The sequence below is a fragment of the Trichechus manatus genome, unplaced genomic scaffold, assembly GCF_000243295.1.
Source record: "Trichechus manatus latirostris isolate Lorelei unplaced genomic scaffold, TriManLat1.0 scaffold00021, whole genome shotgun sequence".
In the NCBI taxonomy this organism is placed as follows: domain Eukaryota; kingdom Metazoa; phylum Chordata; class Mammalia; order Sirenia; family Trichechidae; genus Trichechus; species Trichechus manatus.
The window spans coordinates 10,288,085-10,314,333 of record NW_004443957.1 but is presented as its reverse complement, the minus strand read 5'-3'; the positions used below and the strand labels follow the sequence as shown (position 1 = coordinate 10,314,333).

General features: G+C 37.4%; 1 protein-coding gene across 3 annotated transcripts in view; it reads right to left on the bottom strand.

Moving 5' to 3' along the window:
- Positions 1-26,249, bottom strand: part of KLHL20 (kelch like family member 20) — a 69,025-nt gene that overhangs the window by 24,323 nt on the left and 18,453 nt on the right. For 2 of the 3 annotated variants that reach the window (XR_002823481.1, XM_004372825.2), the window contains exons 3-5: positions 11,718-12,291; positions 3,648-3,806; positions 2,200-2,294 (exon numbers count right to left, since the gene is read on the bottom strand). Coding sequence is in view for 2 of the 3 variants with exons in the window: in XM_004372825.2 (XP_004372882.1) it covers positions 2,200-2,294; positions 3,648-3,806; positions 11,718-12,291 (828 nt within the window). In the remaining variant the exon portion in view is untranslated. Of the gene's footprint in view, positions 1-2,199; positions 2,295-3,647; positions 3,807-11,717; positions 12,292-25,160; positions 26,223-26,249 lie in introns of those variants that run through there. The other variant, XM_023728041.1, reaches the window with a different exon arrangement.

Below are 26,249 nucleotides of genomic sequence, written 5' to 3'. Positions count from 1 at the left end.
AATGCCAGCCAATATTAAAAGGGGTACAAACATGACAGCAATGATGCCAGTCATATTATGAGCTGTGAATTGGTTGCTATTTCCATCAGGATGTCATATCTCACTGCAAATCTGGCCTGAAACTCAACATGTTCGGGGCCAACAATACTTTATGAAAATCTTAAAAAGTACGACTCAATTACTAGCCTGCATAGTTACTGCTTTCTAATGTATTTTATTTGATTCTGCAGGATACTGGTAAAGAAGCACATTAGCCAGGGTACTAGATATTTGCTAGATCAATAAAGTAACAAAACTGAGTAAAAAATCTAATTGCTAAAAATAAACACTATACTGTCAATATTAATTTGCTATCTAGTATGAACCATTTCCTCTCGAAAAGCTCACTGAGGTTAAACAAAAAAATTTTTCCCTGTCTAATCAAGGTACTTTAAGAGAAGAAACTAATAATTACTTTTGTTAACTACAATATCCTAATACAAGCTTTTTATATATGTTATTTCACTTAAGTCCTTTGAGTGGTTCAGTACCTGATTAATGCAAATCCAATTTGTTACTCTGTTCTGTCTCAACTCTGAAACTGTTTCCCAAACTACTCCACATTTTCATTTCTTTAGTTATTTTATGTTACAAAGAGTAATTCCTGCTAGACCAGTCCTAGCCATGACTCAATAATGTACTTTCCAATAAATGGCTTTGCTAAAGCTGCTTCTAAGTTTACCTACCCTGAAAAAAGAAAAGGGGGAAAAAAGCCCAAAAAACAAACAAGCCAAAGACCAAGAGCTTTTTCTAGCTTCCCCAGACTTAAAGACTGTGATCTCTTAATAGTTGGTTTTATGGCATTCAAGGGTTCCCAGAAAGAGTACTATAGAGGTAATACTTCGCAAGCCAACACAAATTTAATAGTAACAACAACAATAACAATACTTACAGCTATGTGTTAGTCCCTGTTTTAAGTGATTAATATATAATAATTCATTTAATCCTCACAACAATTCTATGGAATAGGTACTATTGTTATCCTCACTTAATAGATAAGGAAACTGCAGAACGAAGGTTAAAGTAACCTGCCTAAGGTCACACAGCTAGTAAATTGTGAGGCCAGGATATTAGGAAGGAGTTTTTTTTAACAGTGACTTTGTAAGTACCTTTACTTTCTGCATCAAAATCATTGCAATTTGATTTATTTCTTTATAAGTGTGGGGACATCTCTGTATTGTTTCTTCAGATTTTAGCATGTAGAACTTATACAGTTTTCCTTATAAATATTCAGGGTAATTAAAGGCTGTTTTTTCTTAATTTAAAAGACAAATACCTAAAATCTCCATCTAACACATTCTATTAAAGGGACAAACTACAGATTGTAGAAGAAATGCAAGTGAATCTCCATGTCCTATCTCTATTCTAGGATCAGGGATAATTCCAAGTCTCTTTAGTTACTAAGGGAGACCCAAAAGTCAGTGGAGTTTAAGGAGTTTTGAGTATTGACTTGCTCTTTCACTTGTATATTTTGAACATGCTGGACAAAAATCACTTAAAAACACCAAGATAGCTTCAGATTTAAACCTAAATCTTAAAAATATGTCACCCTGGTAAAAGTAATTTATTACATTTTGTATGTATTTACAGAAATAGACCAGTAAACAGGTTTTTTTTGTTTGTATGTTTGTTTTTAAGCATTTAGTTTCTCTTATCAAAAAAAATGTGGAAACTACTTCACCAAGCTCGAGTAGAAATCTTTCCATAGCTAATTTATGAATGTGGTAGATCTTTAACTCTGTCCAGAATTTTACAAAACAAGGCTGTTCCTATTCCTCAAGTAGGTATACATGATGGAATGAAAAAGTGCTCACTGACAAAGTCGAACAGCATTATTTATCTCAAGAAAAAAAAAATATATTAGCAGAGGATTGCCTCTTCAAATTCAAGCTTGCATTAAAATCTTAGAAATCTACCTCTTCATTGCCATTTCTACATGAATAAGCACCACACATAAAAAACTAGTGGAATGAATACTGGTCCTCTCTTTTTCCATCTCTTCCTCTTGACCCTAACCCAGAAGAAAAACCTGTTAAATACTGAAATGTTGCCCTGGTTTCAGCACTAAGAAATACAGTATTTAGGCAGCAATACAAAGAAAAACTCGGAGAAAATAGGAACACATAGTCGTTGGTTTTCCCCTTCCAGGGCCATTCATACCTGCATTCTTCATCACTTTTAATGAGGGGATCAGAGCCTACTGTACCCACCAGGAACTTGGGACTAAGCAAAGGCAGACGAACATGTTGCAGCACCTGTGAGATAATAAACACTATTAGAGAGCAAGCTCTCATTTATGAGAGTACGTGACCACAAGGCAGCAAAAGCAGTTTTCACCCCACACAGCCTGCATGACCCTTACATTGCAATTTGTACTGAAAGAATATACCCTAGGGACAAGAGACCCTCCTCCCCTAGTGCCTTAAGTTGTAAGGTCCCCTAGTGCCTTAGTGGTAAGGTATATGATTAACCACATAACTGCATGCTGGCAAGATCTAACCCTAAGGTCCCAGAAGAGAAAATGTTCTTCGTTTGATGCCATCAAGGTTGACCACAAGACCATCATGTACCCTGAACCCAGATTGCATCGAGGCACCTCCCTCTTCTTCCCCTTCCCCTTTTCCTATGCACGTAGACCCCTCTGGAGTAAGGTATAGAGAAACCCCATGGCCCTTTGACCCTTTGTTTCCTTCACCTATGATGTATTGAGGGGTTATGCAGAGCGTAGAAGAGATTTCTCTGTTAACTTGCAATGGGGATGACGACCTTTTTGGGGTCAGGGTGGGGGGTTGGGGAGTCTGGTCTGAGATGGAATTTTACCCTTTCCTCTCCATCCCAATTATTGTAAGTAATTAAAGCCTATGAAAATGCCACTGGGTAAATGTCAATTATTGCTGAGAGCTACAGCCCTGAACAAACCTACTTACATTTTTCATTTAAGTTCATCACAATGACTCATGCTCACCTACTGTGTTTCTAATTGTTTTGGGATCTATTTGAAAATGATATGTAAGAAAGAGGGAGGGAGGCATAAATACCAAAACAAATGAATTCTAACAACCAATTCAGTAATGTAGAATAACTGGAAAATTGAAAGCACACTAATATCTCTTCAAAATGCTACTTAAAGCTTTCAGCAATACGTTATATAAGCGCTTCTATAATTAGCTTATATAACTTGACTCGAAATTAACATTCTAAAAGAATATGCTGTTAAATTGGTAAAGACTACAGTCATAACAAGAATGGGTCTTAAGCATTTCACTCAGTGACCACTTATGTTCCATATCATCCCTTTACTATTCAAAGTGTGGTGAGATTTCCAAGCTATAGGAAAGGGAAGGGTGATTTTATCACATTTAGGTTTTCACTTGTGCTATAGCCCAAACCTAGAGTTCATGCGAAATAGAGGGAAAGCAGAGGAGCAAAAAGTTCATAATAAGTAGTCAGAATGCTTCTAAACATTCATTTCCTTGATTATTTAGAAAAAGATAGACTTCCTTAGTTTAATAAAAGGGAGAGGATTATTTGTTTCATTTTTGTAAGTCAAATATGTATTATTTCGTCTAATACAAAGCAGTTTCTCAGAGAAACATTTCCATTATTACCTGGGGTAGTTGAGGACGTCTTTCTTGAATACTGTATTTGACCCAGGCCATCACTGCATTAAACACCTGCTCTTCACTGCGAACATTTAGCTCATCACTAGATATTATATCAATGAGTTGATTGGCTGGAAGCAACATGAATTCTTCACTTTCCATCACCTGTTAGGTAAGAATGAAAGAAAAAAAAAACAAAAAAACAAACAAACCTGTGATCACATTTAATTTACTGTCTCAACATTTTTCTTTAGGAATATAAAGCAAAGCTCTATTTCACAATGGAGCTGAGGTTCAAAACAATACCAGGAGATAAGAAAAATTTAAAAAGAGAAGAAAGGAGAGTACCAAGGTCACAATTAAAATAATAATCATTTGTAATTCAAGCAATTTAAGAAAAATTATTTTTTTTCTAAAATAAAGGATCATCAAAAAAATTATATTCAAAATAAACCAAACTATACAAATGACAACTCCAGAAATATAAAAGGCATATAAAAAAAAAAATCAGGAAAAGCTTGCAGAAGAAGATTTATTGCTAAAAGGACAGTGTCTAGGGCAGAAACGCCAAGAGGCCAGTTTAAAGAAAGAATGAGGTGTCAGCAGTTCTGTAAGCAAAATGAATATAGTTAGGAGAAAATTAAACCTATGGAAACCTCTGAGGACCAAACCACTTGGATATATAAGCCAGTGAGAAACTATAAACACACCAAGGATTTCTCTTTGTTCAAGGCGAGAGAACTGTCAGAAATGGAGGTGAAAAAGCAACAAAGATATTACAGTGCAGCCACAAATGCTAAGATCTTGCAAGTTTCTTCTTCAGTATACAGGGTGAAAGGGACAGGGTGCAATGAAGAGAGGGGAAGCAGTCATTGCCGCCCTCCCCGTGGTTTGTTCTATCACTCAGGAGACTGAGCTACATGTGAGGTATACTAGTGCAGGCAGGACATGGTTAAAGGCTCAAATTCCTACTGTGCTACCTCTAATGCAGACAGTGAACTCTCTTGGGACAGGGTTATTTTCATGCTCATCAAAAAGTCAGAACTTTTAGCAGGATATGAGATGAGTCATAACAATAATTTGAATACTTAAGAATGTTTTTTCCAGTGCATAAGGAAAAAATGCAAATCGCAAAATAAAAGCTAGGGCCATGAGGTGTCTTACTTACGGTAGAAAATACGAACGGGTACTTCAATTTTTATGGCACAAGTGTTCAAATCAATCTGAGTGAGAGATCTTTTGGGGTTTGGGAAATTAAATAGGTAACCTTTAAATTTTAACTGAGGTTGCTCAGCCAGCTTAGTAATTAGAATGATTTCATTTTACTCTCTGTGATAGGGTTTTCAGATTTAGAAAATAAAAGTACAGGACAATATTTGGGACATACTTATACTAAAAAATTCTTCCTTGTTTATCTGCAATTGACATTTAACTGGGCACCCTGCATTTTATCTGTCAACTCTATGGTGGGGGCTATAAAGTTCAGAATCAAACGTGGGTCCTCACTCGATGAAATGTACTGGCCTTTACAACATGCAAAGCTTTAGCCACAGCTGCATCTTACTTTCTTCTTTCTTGTTTTCCTTTCACTCTGATTTCTCCACTAAGTATAAATATTATGGTATCCTGTATCTTTGCTAAGTTAAAATGTTGAGTGCTTTAACTTTTTTTTTTATTTTGTCAGTGTAAATTTTTTTCCAACTTAATGATTAGAAACCAAATGTTATATAAATATCTGTGATTATCATGTTTGACGCTTATGAATAAATCACTACAGTATTAACAGGTCACTTACTGGAAACATGAGGTGGCCAGAAAACACAAAAAATCACAATGAGAAAAATATTTGTTTGGTGCTAATTAAGGGCTATACTATATATACACTACACCCGTTGCCATCAAGTCGATTCCGACTCGTAGCGACCCTATAAGACAGGACAGAACTGCCCCATAGGGTTTCCAAGGAGCAGCTGGTGGATTTAAACTGCCGATCTTTTGATTAGCAGCCAAGCTCTTAACCACTGTGCCACCAGGGATTCAATTAAGGGCAGAGAGTAAAAATTATACTTTTGATAAAGTCTGGTTAAAATGTCACTTCTTCTTTTCCCACCAATAAGAAAAAAAATGGTAATGATATATTATTAGGACAAATCTAGCACCAAAGTCTAACCTTGCACCAAACAACCAGGTTAAGAAAATAATGCTTTACAGTATCTTCTCTTAAATAAGAGTTTAGAGGAGATCTGAACTTTAAATCCCATACTATTTGGTAATCAGCTTATTTTCAGTTTCTTCAGATGGATGCAGATGCTATTTGAAGAGTGCATAAAGCTGAAAACAAACAATAAGTAAGAAAAGCCATCTAGAGCTGTTCTAACAGAAATGAATGGTGAACTTAGTGCTGCTGAGTTTAAAGATTTTAAAATTTATGTTTATGGGCAACAGCAACACTGTATGAATTAAGCTAGGCATAGAAAGAACTTAAATATAGATTTGATTAAGTAATTTAAGTGTTAAGCCCCAAATGGTGACTTTTTTTTTTTTTAACATCTACAAGAAGCCATTCTAGTCCATTCTAGCCCTCAACTCATGGTGTAGCCCCATGTGCTACAAACTAGAATTGATCCATAGGATTTTCCCGGCTGTAATCTTTATGGAAGCAGATTACCAGGCCTTTTCTTCCTCAGAGCCACTGAGTGGGTTTGAACTGCCAACCTTTTGGTTAGCAGACGACTGCAAACTGCTTGTACCACTTAGGCTCCTTCTCCTACTATACTTGTTGTCAAGTCGATCCTGACTCATAGTGACCCTACAGGACAGAGTAGAACTGCCCTGAAGGGTCTCCAAGGAGCAGCTGGTGGATTCGAACTGTCGACCTTTTGGTTAGCAGCCGAGCTCTTAACCACCACTCCACCAGGGCTCCTGAAGATCTGCCTCTTCTGGAACTTCATTTAAGTAGAACTGTACACTAAGAGCCTTTTGTGTCTGGCTTCTTTGACTCAACATAATGTTTCTGAGATTCATCTATATTGTTGCATGCAGCAGAAGTCTGTTCCTTTTGATTACTGAATAGTATTCCATTGTTTATCCAATCACCCGTTGATGGACATTTGGGTTGTTTACAGTTTTTAGGTCTTATAAACAAAGCTGCTAAGAATACTCATGTACAAATCTTTGTGTGGACATATGTCATCATTTCTCTTAGGAAAATGCCTAGGAGTGGAAGTACTAGATCATATGGTAACTATATGTTTAGCTTTAGAAGAAAACGAACAACTGTTTTCCAAAGTATCTGCGGTAGGCAGAATAACTGTCTCCCAGAGATTCACTTCCTAACCTCTAGAACTTGTGAATGTTTCCTTATATGACAAATGGGACTTTACAAGATGCGACTGAGTGAAGGATCTTGAGATGGGAAGATTATCCTGGATTATCTGAATGGGCTTATGTTATCACAAGGGTCCTTACAAAAGGAAGCAGGGAGATGGTCAGAGTGAGAAGAAATGTAACCTTGGAAGCAGATGTCAGAATGATGAGATTGCTGGCTTTGAAGACAGAGGAATCGACCATGAATTAAGGAATGCAGATAGCCTCCAGAAGCTGGGAAATGTAAGGAATCAGATTCTTCCCTAGAGCCTCCAGAAAGAGAATAGCCCTGCTGACACCTTGGTTTTAGCCCACCGCAGACTTTTGACCTGCCTAAGTATAAGATAATAAATTTGTGTTGTTTTAAGCCACAAAATTTATGTCAATTTGTTACAGAAGCAGTATGAAACAAATACAGATTCTGATATATCGAAGTGAGGTGCTGCTGTAACTAAAATTTAAAAGTGAGGAAGTGGCTTTGGAATTGGGCAACAGGCAGAGGCTAGAAGAATTTTGAGGTACATGATAGAAAAAGTCTAGATTTCTTTGAACAGATTATTTGTAAAAATCTGGATATTTACAGTTACGTTCATTAGCAAGGACTCAGAAAGAAGTGCAGAACATGGTATAGAAAATCTATGCTGTTTTAGAGAATAGCTAAATTGTCATAAACAGACTGTTGATAGAAGTATGGATGTTAAAGGTGCTACTGGTGAGGGCTCAGATGGAAATTAGGAATGTGTTATTGGAAACTAGAGGAAAGAGGATCCTTGTTATATAGTGGCAGAAAGCTTGGCTGAACCAAGTCCCACAGTTACATGGAAAGCAAAATTGTATATGATAAACTTGGATATTTAGCTGAGGATATTTCTAAACAAAGTATTGAAAGTGTGGCCTGATATCTTCTTGCTTCTTACAGTAATTTGAGAAAGAAAAGAGACAGATTGAGAGAAGAACTATTAAGCAAAAAGGAATGAGAATTTGGTGATTTGGGAAATTCTCAACCTATCCAAATAGCAAAAGACAACAAAAATTAGAAGATTCACTTTCAGAAGAGTGTGCTAAGGAGAAGCCCAAAACCATGACTGGATAACCTTTTGCTAATGCCTCAGAATGATCAAAAGTCAGAGTATCAGCCACATGGAGGGCTCTTTGAAGAGATCAAGTGTATGACTCAAGGATTCCCTCAGCCATCTTAGCAGAAGTCAGAAATAGAGATAAGCTTATTCAAGAAAGGTTAATGAAGGAGCCTCTTATCTAATGGACTAAATCCACATGATATACACAATAGACCCATAAGGTTATTGAGAATTTTATATCTGCAGAAATGCTGCCAGACTGGACTCAAAGGGCAGAGAGAGAATGGAATAAGAGAAGAATGTTAGGGTTCCAAATTCTACCAGCAGGGAACAGGTTGATAAAACTACTCAGCTGCAAACATGTGCTACCATTCATGAAAAAGAAAGGGTGGGGCACTGAGCCAAGACAGCGAAGCTGCAAACCACAGAGGATTATCCTCAGGCATTGAAATCTAAATTTTCCCTGTGGGATTTTGAAATTGCTTGGGATCCGTGGCTCATTTTTTCTCATCCATTTTCTCCCTCTGCCTATTTTTCTATTGTTTTCATGTTTCTTCTCATCTAATTTTTATGAGTTTTATGGAAATTTGCCCCCTTTTCTGTCATGTATACTACAACTAGGTTTTCTGAGTTTGGCACTGTTTTTTTTTAAAACTTAGTTTATCGTATTTTTTTGTTGTTATTATAAATAAATTTTTAATTTTTATACAATCAAATTTATTATTCTCTTCTTTTATACCTTCTGGGTTGCAATCTCCTTAAAAAGGATTAAGCCAGGGCTTAATTACTATGTTGACAGCTCCTAAATTCTAATCTTAGTCTAATTTCTTTTCTAGGGGTTTCTGAGTGGCACAAATGGTTAAGCATTTGGCTATTAAGCCAAAAAGTTGGCAGAGTGAACCCACCCAGACGCGCCTCGGAAGACAGGCCCGGTGATCTGCTTCCGAAAAGTCACAGCCTTGAAAACCCTATGGAGCAGTTCTACTCTGCACACACAGGGTTGCCATGAGTCAGAACAGAGTTCACAGCAACTAACAACAACCTCTTTTCTGAACTTTAGACTCTATTGGCAAGTCCACTGGGAAATACTCACTGCTAGTGAGTATAAATTGGTATGACTTTTATGAAAGGAAATTTGGCAGTTCTATCAAAATTGCAAATACACATGCTCATTGATTTAGCAATCCCACTTCTGGGAATTTGTACTACAGATGGACTGGACAGGAGAGGAGCTTGAGAAGGTAAGATCATGGGTTCCATTTTACATATATTGAGTTTGAGACACATGTGAGGTATTTCACCAAAAACCCCACTGCCATCGAGTCTATTTCGACTCACAACAACCCTACCGGACAGAGTAGAACTGCACCATATGGTTTCCAAGGAGCCGAGTTCTTAACCACTGTGCCACCGGGACTCCGTGAGATATTTAAGTAAAGACATTTCCCCATGGCCTTGCCAATAGTGTATGCTATCAAACTTCTGGGTATTTGTAATCTGACAGATAAAGAAATGGTACTTTAGTGTAGTTTTAATGTATGTTTCAGTTATTATAAACAAACTTGAACATATTTTCATAAGTTTAAGGGAAATTTGACTTTCAGTTTTTTTACTGCCCATATTTCTGTTAAGTCACTGGTCTAGGTTACTGATCAAAACAGGAGCTCTTGATGTATAAGATTAACTCTGTGATATGAGTTGCCAAGTATTTTCTCTAGTTTGTCTTTTGACTTCTGTTTTGTTATTGTTGTTTTGTTTTACCATGCAGAAATTTCTGATTTTTACGTAGTCAAATCTATCAATCGCTTCCTTATGCCTACTGGATTAGTCAGTTAGAAAGGCCTTCTTTACTTCAAGATTATAAAGGAATTACTTCATGTTGTCTTCTAATATTTTCATGGTTTCATTTTGTATATTTACTATTTGATCCATTGGAGGTTATCCAGGTGGATGGGAGAGTGATTTCTTAAAATCACTGGACCATGTCATTCCTTTGCTGAATAGCCTTTAATGGTTTTCTATTGCTCTTAATATTAAATCTAAAATTCTTAACACTGTCTATAAACTCCAGGGTGACATGGCCCTGTACTTTATGTGAAATCATTATGGAACATCTTCCCCCTTGCTGTCTGGGTCTCAATGGGTTTCTTTCAGTTCTTCAAACAGCTATGCTTCTTCATGTCTCAGGATTTTGCACAAGCTGTTCCAGAACCAAAGTTAAATCTCTGTTATATACTCTTATATCATCCAGTGCTGCTGCTTTGTAGCACTTATTAACCAAAATGGATTATTTGTGTAATTATACATTCAATAGCTGTTTTCCCTGCTAGGTTATAAACTCCATGAGTACAAGGACTCTAGTGTCTTATTCATCACTGTGGCCTCGGTTCCCAAGTACAGTGGATGAAATATAGCAGCTTTACAAATATTTGCTAAATGAATAAATTAGTGAAAAATAAGAAACTTAATGAAAAATTCTTTTGATAATGTCTAAATTCATTTTTTCCTGATTATTCACCAAATAACCTCTTAACTATAATTTAGTCTGCTGAGCAATTCAAAGAAGTCAGGAAAGGAGTGCCTCATGCAAATGACTGACAGCAGGTATTCTATCAGATCCAGATCCCCTTATGAATTACTAAATTATATTCTGGCTTATAAACTAGACTCTTATGAATACAACTCAAGAGATTAAATTCTGTGGTGTGACTGATTACTTTTGTGCGGCCTTTCTAGCCATGGTCTTGTAACTCCCACCCAGGTGATTGGGTGGGACTGTGTGATAGGGTAATTGTGGCTCACCAAGGGGATTGATCAGCTTTGTCTTTTGCCTTAAAAAAGAGCCAATTCCAGAGCAGAGAGGAGGATCCTACCCATCCTTTGGACCTGGGATCCCTGTGCTGAGAAGCTCCTGGAAGCAGGAGACAGAGAGAAAAAGCAAGCTGTAACCCTGAAGACGGTGAGAAGTGGTGGCAGCAGAGACTCGGCAGCAAGAGATGGTGCAGTGGGCTTCCCAGACCAAGGAGAGGGAAAGCTGGGTGCCTTTGGGGAGGGGCCTAGGTCCAAGGAGAGGCATGCCTGTGAGCATGGCTGGGAAGAGGCTGTCCTGATGGAAGAACTGTTTCTTGAGTATTCCTGAGTTTGAATTGTAACTGTTACTTCCCTAACAAATCCTACAATCATGAGTATGGTCTATGAGCTCTGTGTGTCCATTGCAATGAATTATGGAACCCAGTAGAGAAGTAATGAGTGCTGTGTGAGAGATGGTTGGTGTCAGAATTGGTAAAGATGGCAGAGAGAGGAGGCTTATCTAGACTCCGCCTCATGGGAGTCAGCCTTGTGCTGATGCTCTTGGTTCTCCTTCCCCATTGTGGCACTGGAGGAGGTCAGACACCACCCCCACGCTGTTTTTACAAATCCTTAAACCTTAACTTTTGCTAGTAGAACACAAAGTTGACCTCTAGAATAAAAAACCGGGCTTAGAATTTGTAAAAACATTTCTTTGACATTATGAGTTAAAGTCAGCAGTAAATATCCAGGCAGGTATGTGTTAATTAGCAGAATATGAACCCATTATTACCCTCCTGAGAAATACATTATGAATGCGTTCAAACCACCAAGTACAACTCACCTCTTGGAAGTTATGCTGAGTGAATTTGTCTGCTATCCTTAGCAACTCACGACATGAATGTGTGTCAGCAAAAGCTCGAATGCCCAGGCAGTTAGAAGGATCTAATTGTCTCTTCAAGAATTCACAGCAAGCCTCCTGTATTTCTGCCAGCTGGAGGAGGCAAGCAGCTGGCAGAAGGGTCTGAACATTGCCCTCTTCCACAGTTATCTGGGAGGTATATGCAAAGTCAATCAGTAGTTCCATAGCCCTCTCATCTATGTCTCGGATCACCACTTCTGTCTGACGGCTCTCTGCCAATTCTCCTGTAAACATAGCTCTAAAGTAGGGGCTACAGGCTGACAAAATGACTCGATGGGCATATATCTTCTTAGCGCCCACAACTAGCACCACATCACATAGCTCCCGGTGCTTTCTCAGAAGGTTAATCACTTCCAAGGTTTGTCGAGGGTGCTTGTCTGAGATATAGGGCATGCGGGCAGGTTGGGGAACCCCTTCTGGCAGTTTGTTGGGGTCTCCAAGGGTGCAGCGGCTTGTTACATCCATTCCAGTCTCTCCTGGTCGAATGTTGGTACACCTGAGGAATGAGAGGGGAAGAGAAGATGGCGATATTATTAGAGTTCACCTCTGCCCTAAAGTGTTTGTAAGTCCAGAGATAGGGAAGACCTGTAAGTACTAAGGGAGAGAACTAGGCCCCCAAAGAGCTTCTTTTCTTAGAACTCTAGGAACCCATCAACTTCCTTACAGTCTCTTGAAGGATGAATGGTATTAATTCCAAGTCAGAGTCCTTTTACTATGCACTCCCATAAAATAGAGAACAATTCTTTTCTCATTCCAGAAGTAGTAGTCAGACGGTCTTGGGCGACATCTCTTACGATTGTCCATAATTCATTAATCAAAATTTATGAAAAATATTTGTAAATGATTCTCTCTCTGCACAAAATAGACCAATAAACTTTCATTCCTTAATTTGGTTTGACCAAAATCTTGGTATTTGTTATTTTCCTAAAATGCAGCTGATGTTGAATTCTCATTTTCACTGGATATTTTCAATTTCTCTAAGGTTCAGCACAAAATCTGTAACATGTACCTCATGTTGCATAAAAAGATCAGAAGAAAAATAGGCCAGGATCCAAACAAATTTACTTTATATGCAATACTACATTGCCTTGATCCTAAGATGCATAATTTTTCACAGTTCAGTATTTCTGAAACTGGGAAGCATCTAAAGTGGTTATCAAAGGAACTTGCCAGCTGCCAGGTAGAGAAGTTGCAGTACCATTGTCACTGCCCCCACACATGCGAATGTAGCCATATTTCAGATACCAGAATTTTCAAAACCAAGTGAGGCCAATGTGACAGATTCTTATTTGAGAAAATTACAATTGTTCAGGATTTGACAGCTTTTGGTTAACTTTCAAGAGAAGAGATTTTACTTCAAATGATATATAATTCACTTTAAAAAGTCTTATCATTTAACCAACTCGGATACATGTCTTCATTAGGTCTTAAAATTATACAATCACAATGGTTCTAAAGAGACAAAAAAAAAAAAAAACCAAAAAAACAAAAAACCAAAAAACCAAACCCACACAAAAAACAAAACCCACAATCACAAGTTATAAATCATTGTGCCACTGTGATGCTATGAGTAACTGCTGAGGGCCAAAAATAATTCAGAGGATTCCTTAGTCTCTGGAAGAGAAGAAAGCTTAGAATCAAACTTTGATTGTGATACTGAAGAAAACTGAGGTACCAATTATATGGATAAATATGTGCTATATTGTCAGCTAGTAAGAAAAGCTTTCTGTACCTTTAACGCAATATTTTTATTTCCAAAAAGTTATTAAATCAATTATGTCTTAGAAGTAAAGAACTATATAGTTAATTACACTAGTTTGTGCCTAAGAAGGGAAAGAATCAAATATTTTAGAAGCCATTCACACGGAGAGATAAATGAATATAAAGATCTAAAATTCCATCCCCCTCAGATGGACTGAGTCAAACTACAGATGATCCCTTCACCCCAAGTCTAGTAGCTCAGAATTGGGTACTGTGGCTATTCTGTTATTAAAATTTTGATATTTAATGAGTTTTTCTTCTAGCTGTAGTAGTATGAAGTTTCACAACAGGTTCTGAAATCAGATGGACCTGGATTGAAATCCTAGTAAAGACAATTACTGAACAAGTTACTTACACTCTATAATCCCTAGTTTTAAAATCTCCAAAATGGGTAAGATTCTACCTCATAAAGCAAAGATTAAATAAAATAGTGCACGTAAAAGCTTTCAGTTTAGTGCTTGCTGCATATTAACTATTTTAAATTGTAGTAAATAAAACTATCTACATTCACTTAAGATAAGGTGGTTAAGTTTATCTGTAATAAAAATCAAACCCAAGTTATTATGCTTCGATTGATATTTAAAGGAATTTTGAATTGAGAATTCAGCAAGTCTGGTTTGAAGTTTATGTTTTTAAAATAATTTTACTGTGGTAAAATATATATGAAAATTTGTCATTTTAACCATTAAGGTGTACAATTTAGTGACATTAATTACACTCACCATGTAGTGTTACCATCACCACTATCCATTTCCAAAAGTTTTTCATCACCCCAAGAAGAAACTCAGTACCCCTTCAGCAATAACTCCCCATTCCCCTCTCATTCCAGCCCCTGGTAACTTCTAATAAGTATTTATCTCTATGCATTTGCCTATTCCAGATATTTCATATAAGTGGGATCATACAATATTTGTCCTTTTGTATCTGGCTTATTTCACTCAGAATGTTTTCAAGGTTCGTCGATGTTGTAGCATGTACAGGAACACTTCATTTTTCTCTTTATGGCTGAATAATATATACCCATTATACCGGTTGCCGATGAGTCGATTCCAACTCATAGCGACCCTATAGGACACAGTAGCACTGCCCCATAGAGTTTCCAAGGAGCGGCTGGTGGATTCTAACTATTGACCTTTTGGTGTAGCAGCCAAGTACTTAACCACTTTGCCACCAGGGCTCCAGATATTCCGTATATTTTCCATTCAGAGTGTGCGTGTGTGTGTGTGTGTGTGTGTGTGTGTGCATGTGTGTGCGTATACACACACATATAGACATACATATACACACACCACATTTTATCTATTTATCTGGTGATGGACATTTGGATTGTTTCCACCTTTTGGCTATTGTGAATAATGCTGCTATGAACACGGGTGTACAAGTATCTGTTTTTGTCTCTGCTTTCAATTCTTTTGGGTATATACCCAAGAGTGGAATTGCTGGACAATATGGTAATTCCATGTTTAGCTTTTTGAGGAACTGCCAAGTTGTTTCCCACAGCAGACGCATCATTTTACATTCACACCAGCAATGCACGAGGATTGCAATTTCTCCACATCCTCACCAACACTTGTTATTTTCCATTTTTCTGATAGTAGCCATCTTAGTGGATGTGATGTAGTACTTACTACTCGCTGTAGTTTTGATTTATAGACTCACTTTGCGTATCTTTTAATGTGCCTGTTGGCCATTTGTGCTTCAGAAATGTCTATTTAAGTCTTTTACCTATTTTTTCATTGGGGTTTTTTTTTTTTTTAAATATATTTGGATATTAAACCTTTATCAGATACATGGTTTCCAAATATTTTCTCCCATTCTGTAGGTTATCTTTTCACATTCTTGATAATGGCCCCTAATGCAGAAAAGTTTTTAATTTTGATGAACACTAATTTTTTTTTTATTTTGTTGCTTGTGCTTTTGGTGTCAGCAATTCCACATGAATTTTAGTTTGGGCTTTTTCATTTCTGCAAAAAAAAAAAAAAGCAGTTGGAATTCTGATAGGGACTGCATTGAATCTGCAGATTGCTCTGGGTAGTACTGACATTTTAATGACATTGTCTTACAATCCATGAAAATGGGATTTCTTTCAATTTATTTAGTCTTCTTTAATTTCTTTCAGCAATGTTTTGTAGTTTTCAGCGGACAAGTCTTTCACCTCCCTGTTTAAATTTATTAGTAGATATTTTATTCTTTTAGATACTCTTGTAAATGAATTGTTTTCTTAATTTCCGTTTCAGATTGTTCATTGCTGGTGTGTAGAAACAACTGATTTTTGTGTGTTGATCTGGTGCCCTGCCATTTTACTGAATTCATTTATTAGCTCTAGTAGCTTTCTTGTGGATTTTTGGGATTTTCTATATATAGGATCATGTCATCTGTAAAAGGGATATTTACTTTTTCTTTCCTGATTTTGGTATCTTTTATTTTTCTTGTTTTATACCGTTTTGTCCCTCATTTCCTCCAACACTGCCTACTTTTGTGTTTAGTTGATTTTTTGTAGTGAAGCATTTTTATTAACTTCTCATTTCCTTTAGTGTCTAATTTGTAGATATTTTCTTTGTGGTTACCATGGGGCTTAAGTTTAACATCCTAAATTTATAACAACCTAGTTTAAATTGATATTAACTTCAATAACATATAAAAACTTTGTTCCAGTATCACTATTCCCTTTATGGTGTTGTCACAAATTATATCTTTATACACTGTGTGTCCAATAACATAAATTTATAATTACTTGTATTTGTATTTTAAATCTTGTAGGATATAATAATGAGGGCAGTGGTGGTTCAATGGTGGAATACCTGCCTTCCATGTAGGAGACCCAGGTTTGATTCCCAGATAATGTGCAGCCACCACTTTCTGTCAGTGGATGCTTGTATGCTGCAATAATGTAAACAGGTTTCAGTGGAACTTCCAGGCTAAGATGAACCAGGAAGAAAGGCCTGGTAATCTAATTCCAAAAATAAGTCAATGAAAACCCTATGGATCACAATGATCTGATCTGCAACCTATCATGAGGATGGTGTGGGACTGAGCAGCATTTCATCCCATTGTGCATGGGGTTGCCAAGAGCTGGGGGCCAATTTGAGGGCAGCTAACAACAACAACAAGGATACAACAAGAAGAGTTACAAACGAAAAATACTATAAAGCTGGCCTTTATATTTACTCATGAAATTACCACTACTGGAGATCTTTTATTTTTTTCCTATGGCTTTGAGACACGGTCTACTGTCCTTTCATTTCAACCTGAAGGACACCCTTCAGCACTGCTTGTAGGGTAGGTCTTCTGGTAACAAACTCTCATAGCTTTTGTTTATCCGGGAATTACTTAATTGCATCCTCAGTTTTGTTTTTTTTTTAATAATTTTTTTATTGTTGTTGTTGAGAATATACACAGCAGAACATACACCAATTCAACAATTTCTACTTGTACAATCTAGTGACACTGATTACATTCTTCAAGTTGTATAATCATTTTCACCCTCCCTTTCTGAACTGTGTCCTCAGTTTTGAAAGACAGTTTTGCCAGATATAAATTCATGGCTGACAGTTCTTTTCTTTCAGCACTTTAAATATGTCATCCCACTGTCTTCTGGTGTCCCTGGCTTCTGAGGAGAAACTGGCACTTAATCTTATAGAGGATCCCTTGTATGTGATGACTTGCTTCTCTCTTGCTACTTTCAAGATTCTCTCCTTACCTTTGGTCTTCAAGAGTGTGACTATAATGTCTCTTGGTGTGGATCTCTTTGGGTTATCCTACTTTGAGTTTATTGAACTTCCTGGATGTGTAGATTCATGTCTTTCATCTTATTTGGGAAGTTTTCAGCCATTATTTCTGTAAATATCTTTCTGCACCTTTCTCTCTCCCTCGTCCTTCTGGGGCTCCCATAATGTATATGTTGGTCGGCTTGATGGTGTCCCACAAGTCCGTGAGGTCTTTGTTATGAACTGAACTGTGTTCCCCCCAAAATATGTGTTTTAAATCCTAACCTCTATGCCTGTGGCTATAATCCCATTTAGGAATGAGTTGTCTTTGTTACGTTAATGAGACAGAATTAGTATACGGTGTGTCTTGAGTCAACCTCTTAGAAAAAACCAAAGCTAACCAGTTGCTGTTAAATTAGTCCTGGCTCATGGCGCCCAACAAGACAGAGTAGAACTGCCCCACAGGGTTTCCAAGGAGCGTCTGGTGGAGTGGAATGCTTAATCACTTCGCCACCAGGGCTCCAGTTAATCTCTTACGAGATACAAAAATAGCAGATTAACACAAACAAGCAAGCAGAGATGAAGGAAGACTGATGCCAAGCCACATGGAGATCTCTAAGGAACCAGGAAACAGAAACAGAAGAGATAAGAACCTTCCCCCAGAGCTGACAGAGAGAGAAAGCCTTCCCCTAGAGCCGGCGCCCTGAATTCAGACTTCAAGCCTCTATACTGTGAGAAAATAAATTTCTCTTTGTTAAAGCCACCCACTTGTGGTATTTCTGTTATAGCAGCACTAGATAACTAAGGCAGTCCTGTTCACTTAATTCTTTTTTCTTTTTGCTCCTCAGACCCAATAAAATCAACTGTTTCATTTTTACGTTTTGCTGATTTTTTTCTTCTACCAGCTCAAAACTTCTGTTAAACCCCTGCAGTGAATTTTTCATTTCAGTTACTGTACTTTTCATTTTCAGTATTTGTTTGTATCCTTTTCATTGTTCCTATCTCCTTATTGATAATTCTTGTTTAATTCATGTTATCATTTTCCAGATCTCCTTGAGCTCTTTGAGAATATTTAATACTATGGTTTTAAACTCCTTGTCTAGTAAGTCTATTATCTGGATTTCCATGACAAAGATTTCTGGCTTTATTTTATTTTGGATGGGCTATCCTTTCCTGTCTCTTCGTATGCCTTGTTATTTTGTTGTTGTTGATAAAAGCAGGATATTTGAATATTATAATGTGGTAACTCTGGAAATCAGATTATGCCCTCCCCCAGGGTTTGCTGTTTTTTTTTTTTTTTTTAATTCTTGTTATTGTTTTCTTTTTGTTGTCAAAGGACATAGTAGTTTATGTGTTTAGTGACTTCCCTAACTATTTTTGCAGAGATTGCCTTCCTGGTTGTGCGTGGACACTGAAGTTTCTGTTCCTTAGCCTGTGTCCAGCTAATGTTTTCTTGAATGCCAGGGGAATAAAAATGCCCCTCTGGCTCTTCACAAATTGGCTTTCTGATGAGGCCCTCCTTCAACACCTAGACAACAGGGATCAGCCCAACATGAAAGCATAGGGTCTTCTCAGGTAATTTCTGGGCATGTGTCTTCCACTGGGCATGAACGTGGCTTTCTCAATTGCCCCATCTACGTGGTGCTTTTAAAAGCCTTAAGTTGTGAAAGAAACCTTCTCTCCGGCTTCTCTTTCCAGCCTAGAGGCACCTTTTGTATGCTTTAGGTCCGGGTGGTTACAGCCTTTGGGCATTATCCACTACCCCTCCACCCTGCCTGCGTAACCTCTGAGACAGGCCAAATCGAGAGGAGTGCTTCAGTCAGCCCCTAGACAAGTCAGAATAGACATACGCAATAATTTGCCAATAAAATCTGCTCTGCTTCACCTAGAGTCAAAGATTAGGTTCCCTTTCTGGAAGTGTGGAATGCCACCATTTTAAGATGACCACACTGAACCCGGGAGAGAGTAGGGCACAGATGAGTAGAAAACCCAAGCAAAAACCAAAGCGTTTCTACCACTTAGCTGTTGTCTTTTCTTGAATCAGTGTTCACTTAGTTGCTGTAACCTTTTGACTGGATGGTTTGACCAAGCTGGTTTTGGTGTTTTTGTAGAGGGATGGGAGCATACAGCTGCTCATTCTGCCATCTTGCTCCAGACTCCAAAGTTTATCTTCATTTAGAAATCCTTTCACAGTTTATGAAAATTAAAAGGGTAAATACGATGGCAGGGGAAATATTCACTTATTTAGCAGGACTCTTAGGGGCCTCCTGACCAAATTTTGTTAGACAAATTTGGTGTCAGAAATATTAAACGTGACAAGCCTCATTTATTTAAAAGTACTATATATGCCAAATTGCTTCCACCAAGTAAGTCGGAATCTGTAAGGTTTTATAATGATTAGAAAAGGAATGCATAGATCCATAAATAGCTCTTGCTCTATTCACAAATAAGTAGTTGTCTAAAAGTTTCATTTTATGTTGGCTTTTTGGAGGTCTGCATTTTTCTGTTCTAAAGTGTTGCAAATAGGGGCTAGGTTTGGTTGTAAATTCAATTCAGAAGGATTAAGAGATGAAATAGAGAAAATATTGGCATAGATTTTAATTAAGCGTGTGTTTCAGTTGTGTGTGTGTACACACACAAATTTATATATATTTATATATACTGGGTCCCTTAGTAACCTGTAGTTCATATTAAAAAAGTTTAAAAGCCACTGATGTAGAGTTCTGGCCTAAGTTTTGAGGCTCCAAGTTACAATGGCCAAGAGGTACAAGAAGGGAGAAGGAACATCTCTCTTTTGAGGACTACCTGAAGCAAAGTTCTAAAACTTTTGCTTTTAGAATTTTGCTTCTGGTACCCTTCTACCTCAGTTTCTATAGCTTTTTCTCAATTGTCTTTAGCTAACCTTGGGGCATCTCACCCTTCCCCCTATTTTAGTTCAGTGCCCCAAAGTGTTCTGGGCTCCAAAATTATTTATTTCTTATCCACATCCCCAAACTGTATTCTTTTAATAAAGTTAATTCCAGGAAGGTACAGGGGGAAAAAATCATATTAAACTAACTTACTTGAATATATTAGCAATACAAATTCTTGAATTTTCTCAGAGGTCTTCCTATATTTAAAAGAAGATGCCCAAACTCATTTTAAGTCATCTAATTTTAGATAGAAAAATAGGTAAAAATAGAAAGAAGGCCTTTATTCTTTGTTTAATAAAAGTATTATGTAATTATTATATTAAAAACAAAAAACAAAGAAATGTATAAAGTAAAAAGTGCATGTTCCCCCCCTTAACTCCAACTGTGCAAGGGGTAGGCTTTAACAATATGGAGTACATCCTTCCAGATATTTGTATATGCACAACATTTATATACACAATATCAGTGGTTATTATACTAAACATAATGCTCTCATGTTGCTTTTTCACTCAATAATATACCATGGGGAAGAGAAGATAATCTAGATCTCTTCCTGGACTACTCCCCAATATTCTGGTATTCTTCTTCACAGATTTTCCTACTTTTCTGCTTCCGAAGGCACAAATTCTTCCAAAGCTCTAAGATTTGTTGTTCTGTTGTTTGGGATTTTTAAACAAAGGTTTTAGAGTGGGGTGATGGCTGGAGCTTGGGTAGTTACTTGTATACTGTGGAAGTCATGCATTTTCTGTAGATTTAAGTATGTGTTGCCCAAAATGGGTTAGAAGACACACTCTTGAGAGGCTGTAATAATTATTTTACTTTAAAAAGGAATCTGAAAAAAAAGGGGGAAGAGGAATCTGTACAATATTCAAATTCGATAACCACTACATTATACAAACAGGATATATACACATATATAAATTTCTCTCTCGCTTTCTCTCTATATAAAACCAAACCCACTGCTGTCGAGTCTATTCCAACATACAACGACCCGATAGGACAGGGCAGAACTGCCCCATAGGGTTTCCAAGGCTGTAAATCTTTAAAGAAGCAGACTGCCACATCTTTCTCCTGTGGAGCACCTGGTGGGTTCAAACCATCGACCTTTCAATTAGCAGTTGAGTGCTTTAACCACTCTGCCACCAGGGCTCCATAATATATATACGTATATGTACACACACACACACACACACACACACACACATATATATAAAACAAGTTGATGTTCTCCACAAGTCTTTAAACAATAAAATTGCCCCTCCTTGCTTGGCATAATCTGTTACTCTAGCTTGAAGAGTGGAGATCAGATTTGGACTAGAATGGGTCGTCAGATTATCTAGCATAGTGCCCTCCTTTTATAGATAAAGACACTGATATGGCTATGGGACTTGCTCAGAACCATGAAGCTTTTAGTAGCAGAGCAGGTCTCCTGATGTTTCTGGATAAAACATGGCTACCTCCTGAGATACTGTGAATATTTAATAAACGTGATTCATGTGCGTGCAGGGGAAGAAGGAAGATATGCTCACATGCTGGGTTTGTAGGATTATTTAGCAATTCAAAATAATGTATTAGTTTGTTTTTCTTTCTTATGGATTATTCAACTTTCTGTACAACTCTTTTTAAGAGCTCAGGGAACTGCACTAAATGCAGATTTTTACGATCCAGTAATCATACAGAATTTTACTGGTGAAGTATCAGAGAAGTCAAATCACCTGGTAAAAGAGGCCTACAAAATCAAGTTCAGATTTAAGGAAACAAACATAACAAAATTAAACCTTAATCCTCCCTTTTCTAGTTAGAAACAATTGAGATGTTCTACGAAATTTTCAGAATTACCGTTAAGTATTTCTAAAATATAAACAAACCAAAAAACAAACAACTCATTGCCATCGAGTCGATTCTGACTCATGGTATTACAGAGGAGAAGTGTTCTGTAGGGTTTTCTTTGCTTTAATATTAATGGAAGCAGGTTGCCAAGCCTTTCTTCTGTGGTACCACTGAGCAGGCTCAAACCATCAACCTTTAGGTTAGTAGTTGAGCACAAACCATTTGTACCATCCAGGGAACTTTTTTCTGAAAAAAAAAAAATTTTTATTCTAAAACATAGTCAAGAGTTCATTACCTTTAAAGAAGTTATTCCAGACAATATATAAGGGAAGCAAATTTGCATCTGATATTCATTATTTCATATGTAGAAATTAGGGTGCTAACTTACTAGGTGAAAGTCGCAAATTAAAATATTGACAAACGTAGTATAGTAGAATCTGCGAAAGCTGGAACCTGGGTAAGGTGGAAACCTGTCAGAGAAGGAAAATTCAAATATTTCCCACTAAGAGAGAGTGATAGAAACGTGGTAAACTGCAACCTGTCAAAGGTGGAAAACTAGCGAGACCCGGAAAAACAAGGCAGTCCTGTTGAGTTCTGGCTCTGACAAGTTTCACTGTATTAGAACTAAGATATTTAGATTTTCATAATCATCACACTGTATCTGTAAATATGCAGAGAAAAGAGAATCTACGCCACTCAGTTAAGATGGTAATTATAAGGTCCCTAGGTGGCGCAGTTTGCGCTTGGCTGCTAAATTTAAGTCTGGCAGTTAGAACCCACCCAGTGTCAGTGTGGAAGACAGGCCTGGCGGTCTGCTTCCCTTAAGATTACGGCCAAGAACTCACCCCATTACACTAATGAACACCTTCGTAACAATCATTTCTACTCACTGTTGCAGTGAGAACTTGTATTTTGTTCAGGTATCCATGTCCACCACTTGGCCATGTTCTTTAGGAGAGGCTGGCTTCATCCCCCAGGGTAAATCTTATTTAGCCTAACACAATAACTATTATTTTTCTTTAACAATGGGGGGTTTTAGAATAGGCAAGCTGGCCAATAGGGAAACAGGAATTTTCCTGATGTATTTTGAGGAAGGTTTCTACCTAACAAAGTTTATGTTTCTAAAAACAAAAAAGTATTACAGTCAAGAAAACCCTATGGAGCAGTTCTACTCTGTAAAACATGGGTCGCCAAGAGTCAGAATTGACTTAAAGGCAACTAACAACAACAATGTTCTTTTAACAAATATTTACTAATTTCTTATAATGTACAAAGCACCGTGCAACAGACTGGAAAATTCAAAGAAATATAAAGAGGCAATTAGGGAACCTAATTATCTCGAAGGGGAGATATAAAGACAGGGCAGCCAATACAAAAAATGTAGTTCAGTTTTTTGGTGGCTGCGAGGTACTAGAGACTCCAGAACGACCCGGGTCATCAGATCTCACTGTCCCCATCCCTTCGACCCCCTCAGAAGCACCTTAAAAAAAATGGTTTGGACCCCCCCCCCCCAAAATGTGGTTCAGAAAGGCAAAAAATCAGTATCATTCAAGAGAAAAAGATCCTGGAGATGGTTACTACAAGGGTATGCACTTTGTTGTGAAGTTGGAATATTACATTGGGTTTTCCCATCGCTTAGGTGAAATACTCCATATTCCATGCTCCAGAGCATATTTCTGTTTCTAATTCTATACTCACAAAGCGGCCTTCTGATGAATAATTCTTCCAAAAGCACCATGTTATTTCAAAGGGGGGCAGGTGACTTCAGCATTCTGATCATGGGGTTTTAAATCAGTCTCATGTGAGTCTCTTTCACAGCCTAATCATCTGTGACTATACTGAGATGGTCTAACATCTGGTCTGCAAGGGACTGTATCCCTGTCAGTTCACTACCCCCAAAGCTGAAGCACTGACAAGAGCTATAGTCTAATAAAACATTAGGGTGTTGAAAAGTCATCTGGGAAGAACAGGAGGGGAATTTAAACGGATATCGTGGGAAGAAGAAACTGCATGTACATTACAATGTCACAACATGAAAACAAAAAATGTGGTTTTTCCTTTCTCCAACAGCAATCTATTCTTTTTAAGTATGTACTTATAAATCTAATCTTTCTATGCTCGGCCTCAGCCCACAAGCGATTCTATAGAGTATGAACTGTTCATAATTCCTAGCTGGTAGAAACAGCACTGTTTATGCTTGACAATTTAAAGACTGAAACATAAAACTGTGCAGTTAAAGGATAATTTTTACTACCCACATGAATAATCAAGAAAGCTTTTAACCATAGTGCTTAATGTCTTGTATGTAGCAGATGCTGAAAGAACAGATCACAGTTAACAGCAAGTTTCTTAAAAAAAAAAAAAAACATTAAAGACAAGAACAATTCACAAATGCCTGTTGTAACACTGACACTGCATGTTTAAATTAAAGCATTATTTTTACGACCTTAATTACATACACAAAGATAGTACTACTGAACTCAGAAACAATTTATTATTTCACCTAATTACAGTGTAGGTAAGCTAATTTCTACGTATCTACTTTTTTCTTTTTAAAAGTATACCATAGCAAAAAAACAAAAAAACCTGCTGTTATTCTTTCATTAGTATAGACTCTGGCTTACAATAATGGGTAATTTCTATACTTTTATGAACTATCTTGTTTGCAACCTTAGAAAGTAATTTCCTTAAATGTGGCCATTGTCTAAAGTTCTACCCTCAGATCTCTGTTCTCTATACACATCCTTGGGGAAGTTCATCTGATCCCATGGCTCTCATCATCCATAGGTGAATGGCAAATGTATTCTTATCTCCTACCTGGATAACTATTGAATTTAGATCCATTTGAATGTCCCACCATAACTCAAACTCAATATAATTCACTGATATATGTAAAAAACCGATTCCTAGATTTGCTTTTCTACCTGTCGCCCATGCGTCTCTCCCACAGTCTTCCTCAGATGAATAAAAGGCAATTTTATTCTTCCACTTGCTTAGGTCAAAAGCCTTGGAGCCCCTTCCCTTCCACACACCCTCAAACCCAATCCATCAGCAAATCCTGTCATTCTACCTCCAAATGATACAGTTAATCCAACTATTCCTCTACATCTACACCAGCACCACTCTAATCCAGGCTATCATCATCTCTTTCTTACCTGGATTATGGCAACAGCTTCCTAACTGGTCTTCTTGCTTCCATCTTTGTCAATTTATATTCTTTTCTCCATACAATAACTAAAGTGATCTTTTAGAAAAGTAAGATTATGTTACTCCTACATTCAAAATCCTCTAAATACTCACAGAAAAAAGTAAACCTTAACTAAGTTTTACCAAGTTCTACATGGCTCTTCCCTGGCTAACTCTCTGAATTCATCTGTTCTCCAGCCACACATACTTCCGGGCTGTTTCTGGAAGATGCCAAGGCTTCTTTTGGTTCAGAATCATTATTATTCTTCTTGAAAGGTTCTTTCCTCAAATATCTGCACAGCTCACTTCCTCATTTCTTTCAGATTTCTATTCAAGTGTCAACTTATCAGACCACTCTATAGGAAATAGTATCTTACGACCACCACTCTATTCCTATTTCCTTTACCTTGTTTTAATTTTCTTCATAAAAATGTCACCTCTTGATATAATAAATTCACTTTCTCCCCCAGCAAGACTCTAAGTTTGATGAGAACAAAAGCTTTAGTTGCCTTTTGCTCACTGCTGTGCCCTAACGCCTGGATCCAGTGCTCATTAAATAGCTGTTAAATGAATTAAACTTCTCTTTCTGCCAAAATAAACTATATTCTTCAAACTTTCCTGTCTAGTTGTCTTGAAAGCGTACCAGGTTTGTAGCCAGCTCCCAAAAAGAACAAAAAACAAAACAAACCCGCTGCCGTAGAGTCGATTCTGATCCATAGAGACCCTACAGGACAGAGTAGAATTGTCTCATAGGGTTTCCAAGGAGCGGCTGGTGGATTTGAACTGTCGACCTTTTGGTTAGCAGCTGTAGCTCTTAACCACTGCGCCACCAGGGCCAGCCAAACACAGATTCAAGCTGTAGCTCCATCATTTACTAGGTATAACCTTGGGCAAATTACTTAACCTCCCTAATTCTCAAGTTCATCATTTGTAATTTGGGGATAATTACACTTACCTCACAAGTAGTGACAGTGTTGGGATTTGTTTGACTGCAGGTCCTCTGACTCTAAATTCTGTGCTTTATTATCCCCCAAACTGTCTTGCACAATTGGACAGAA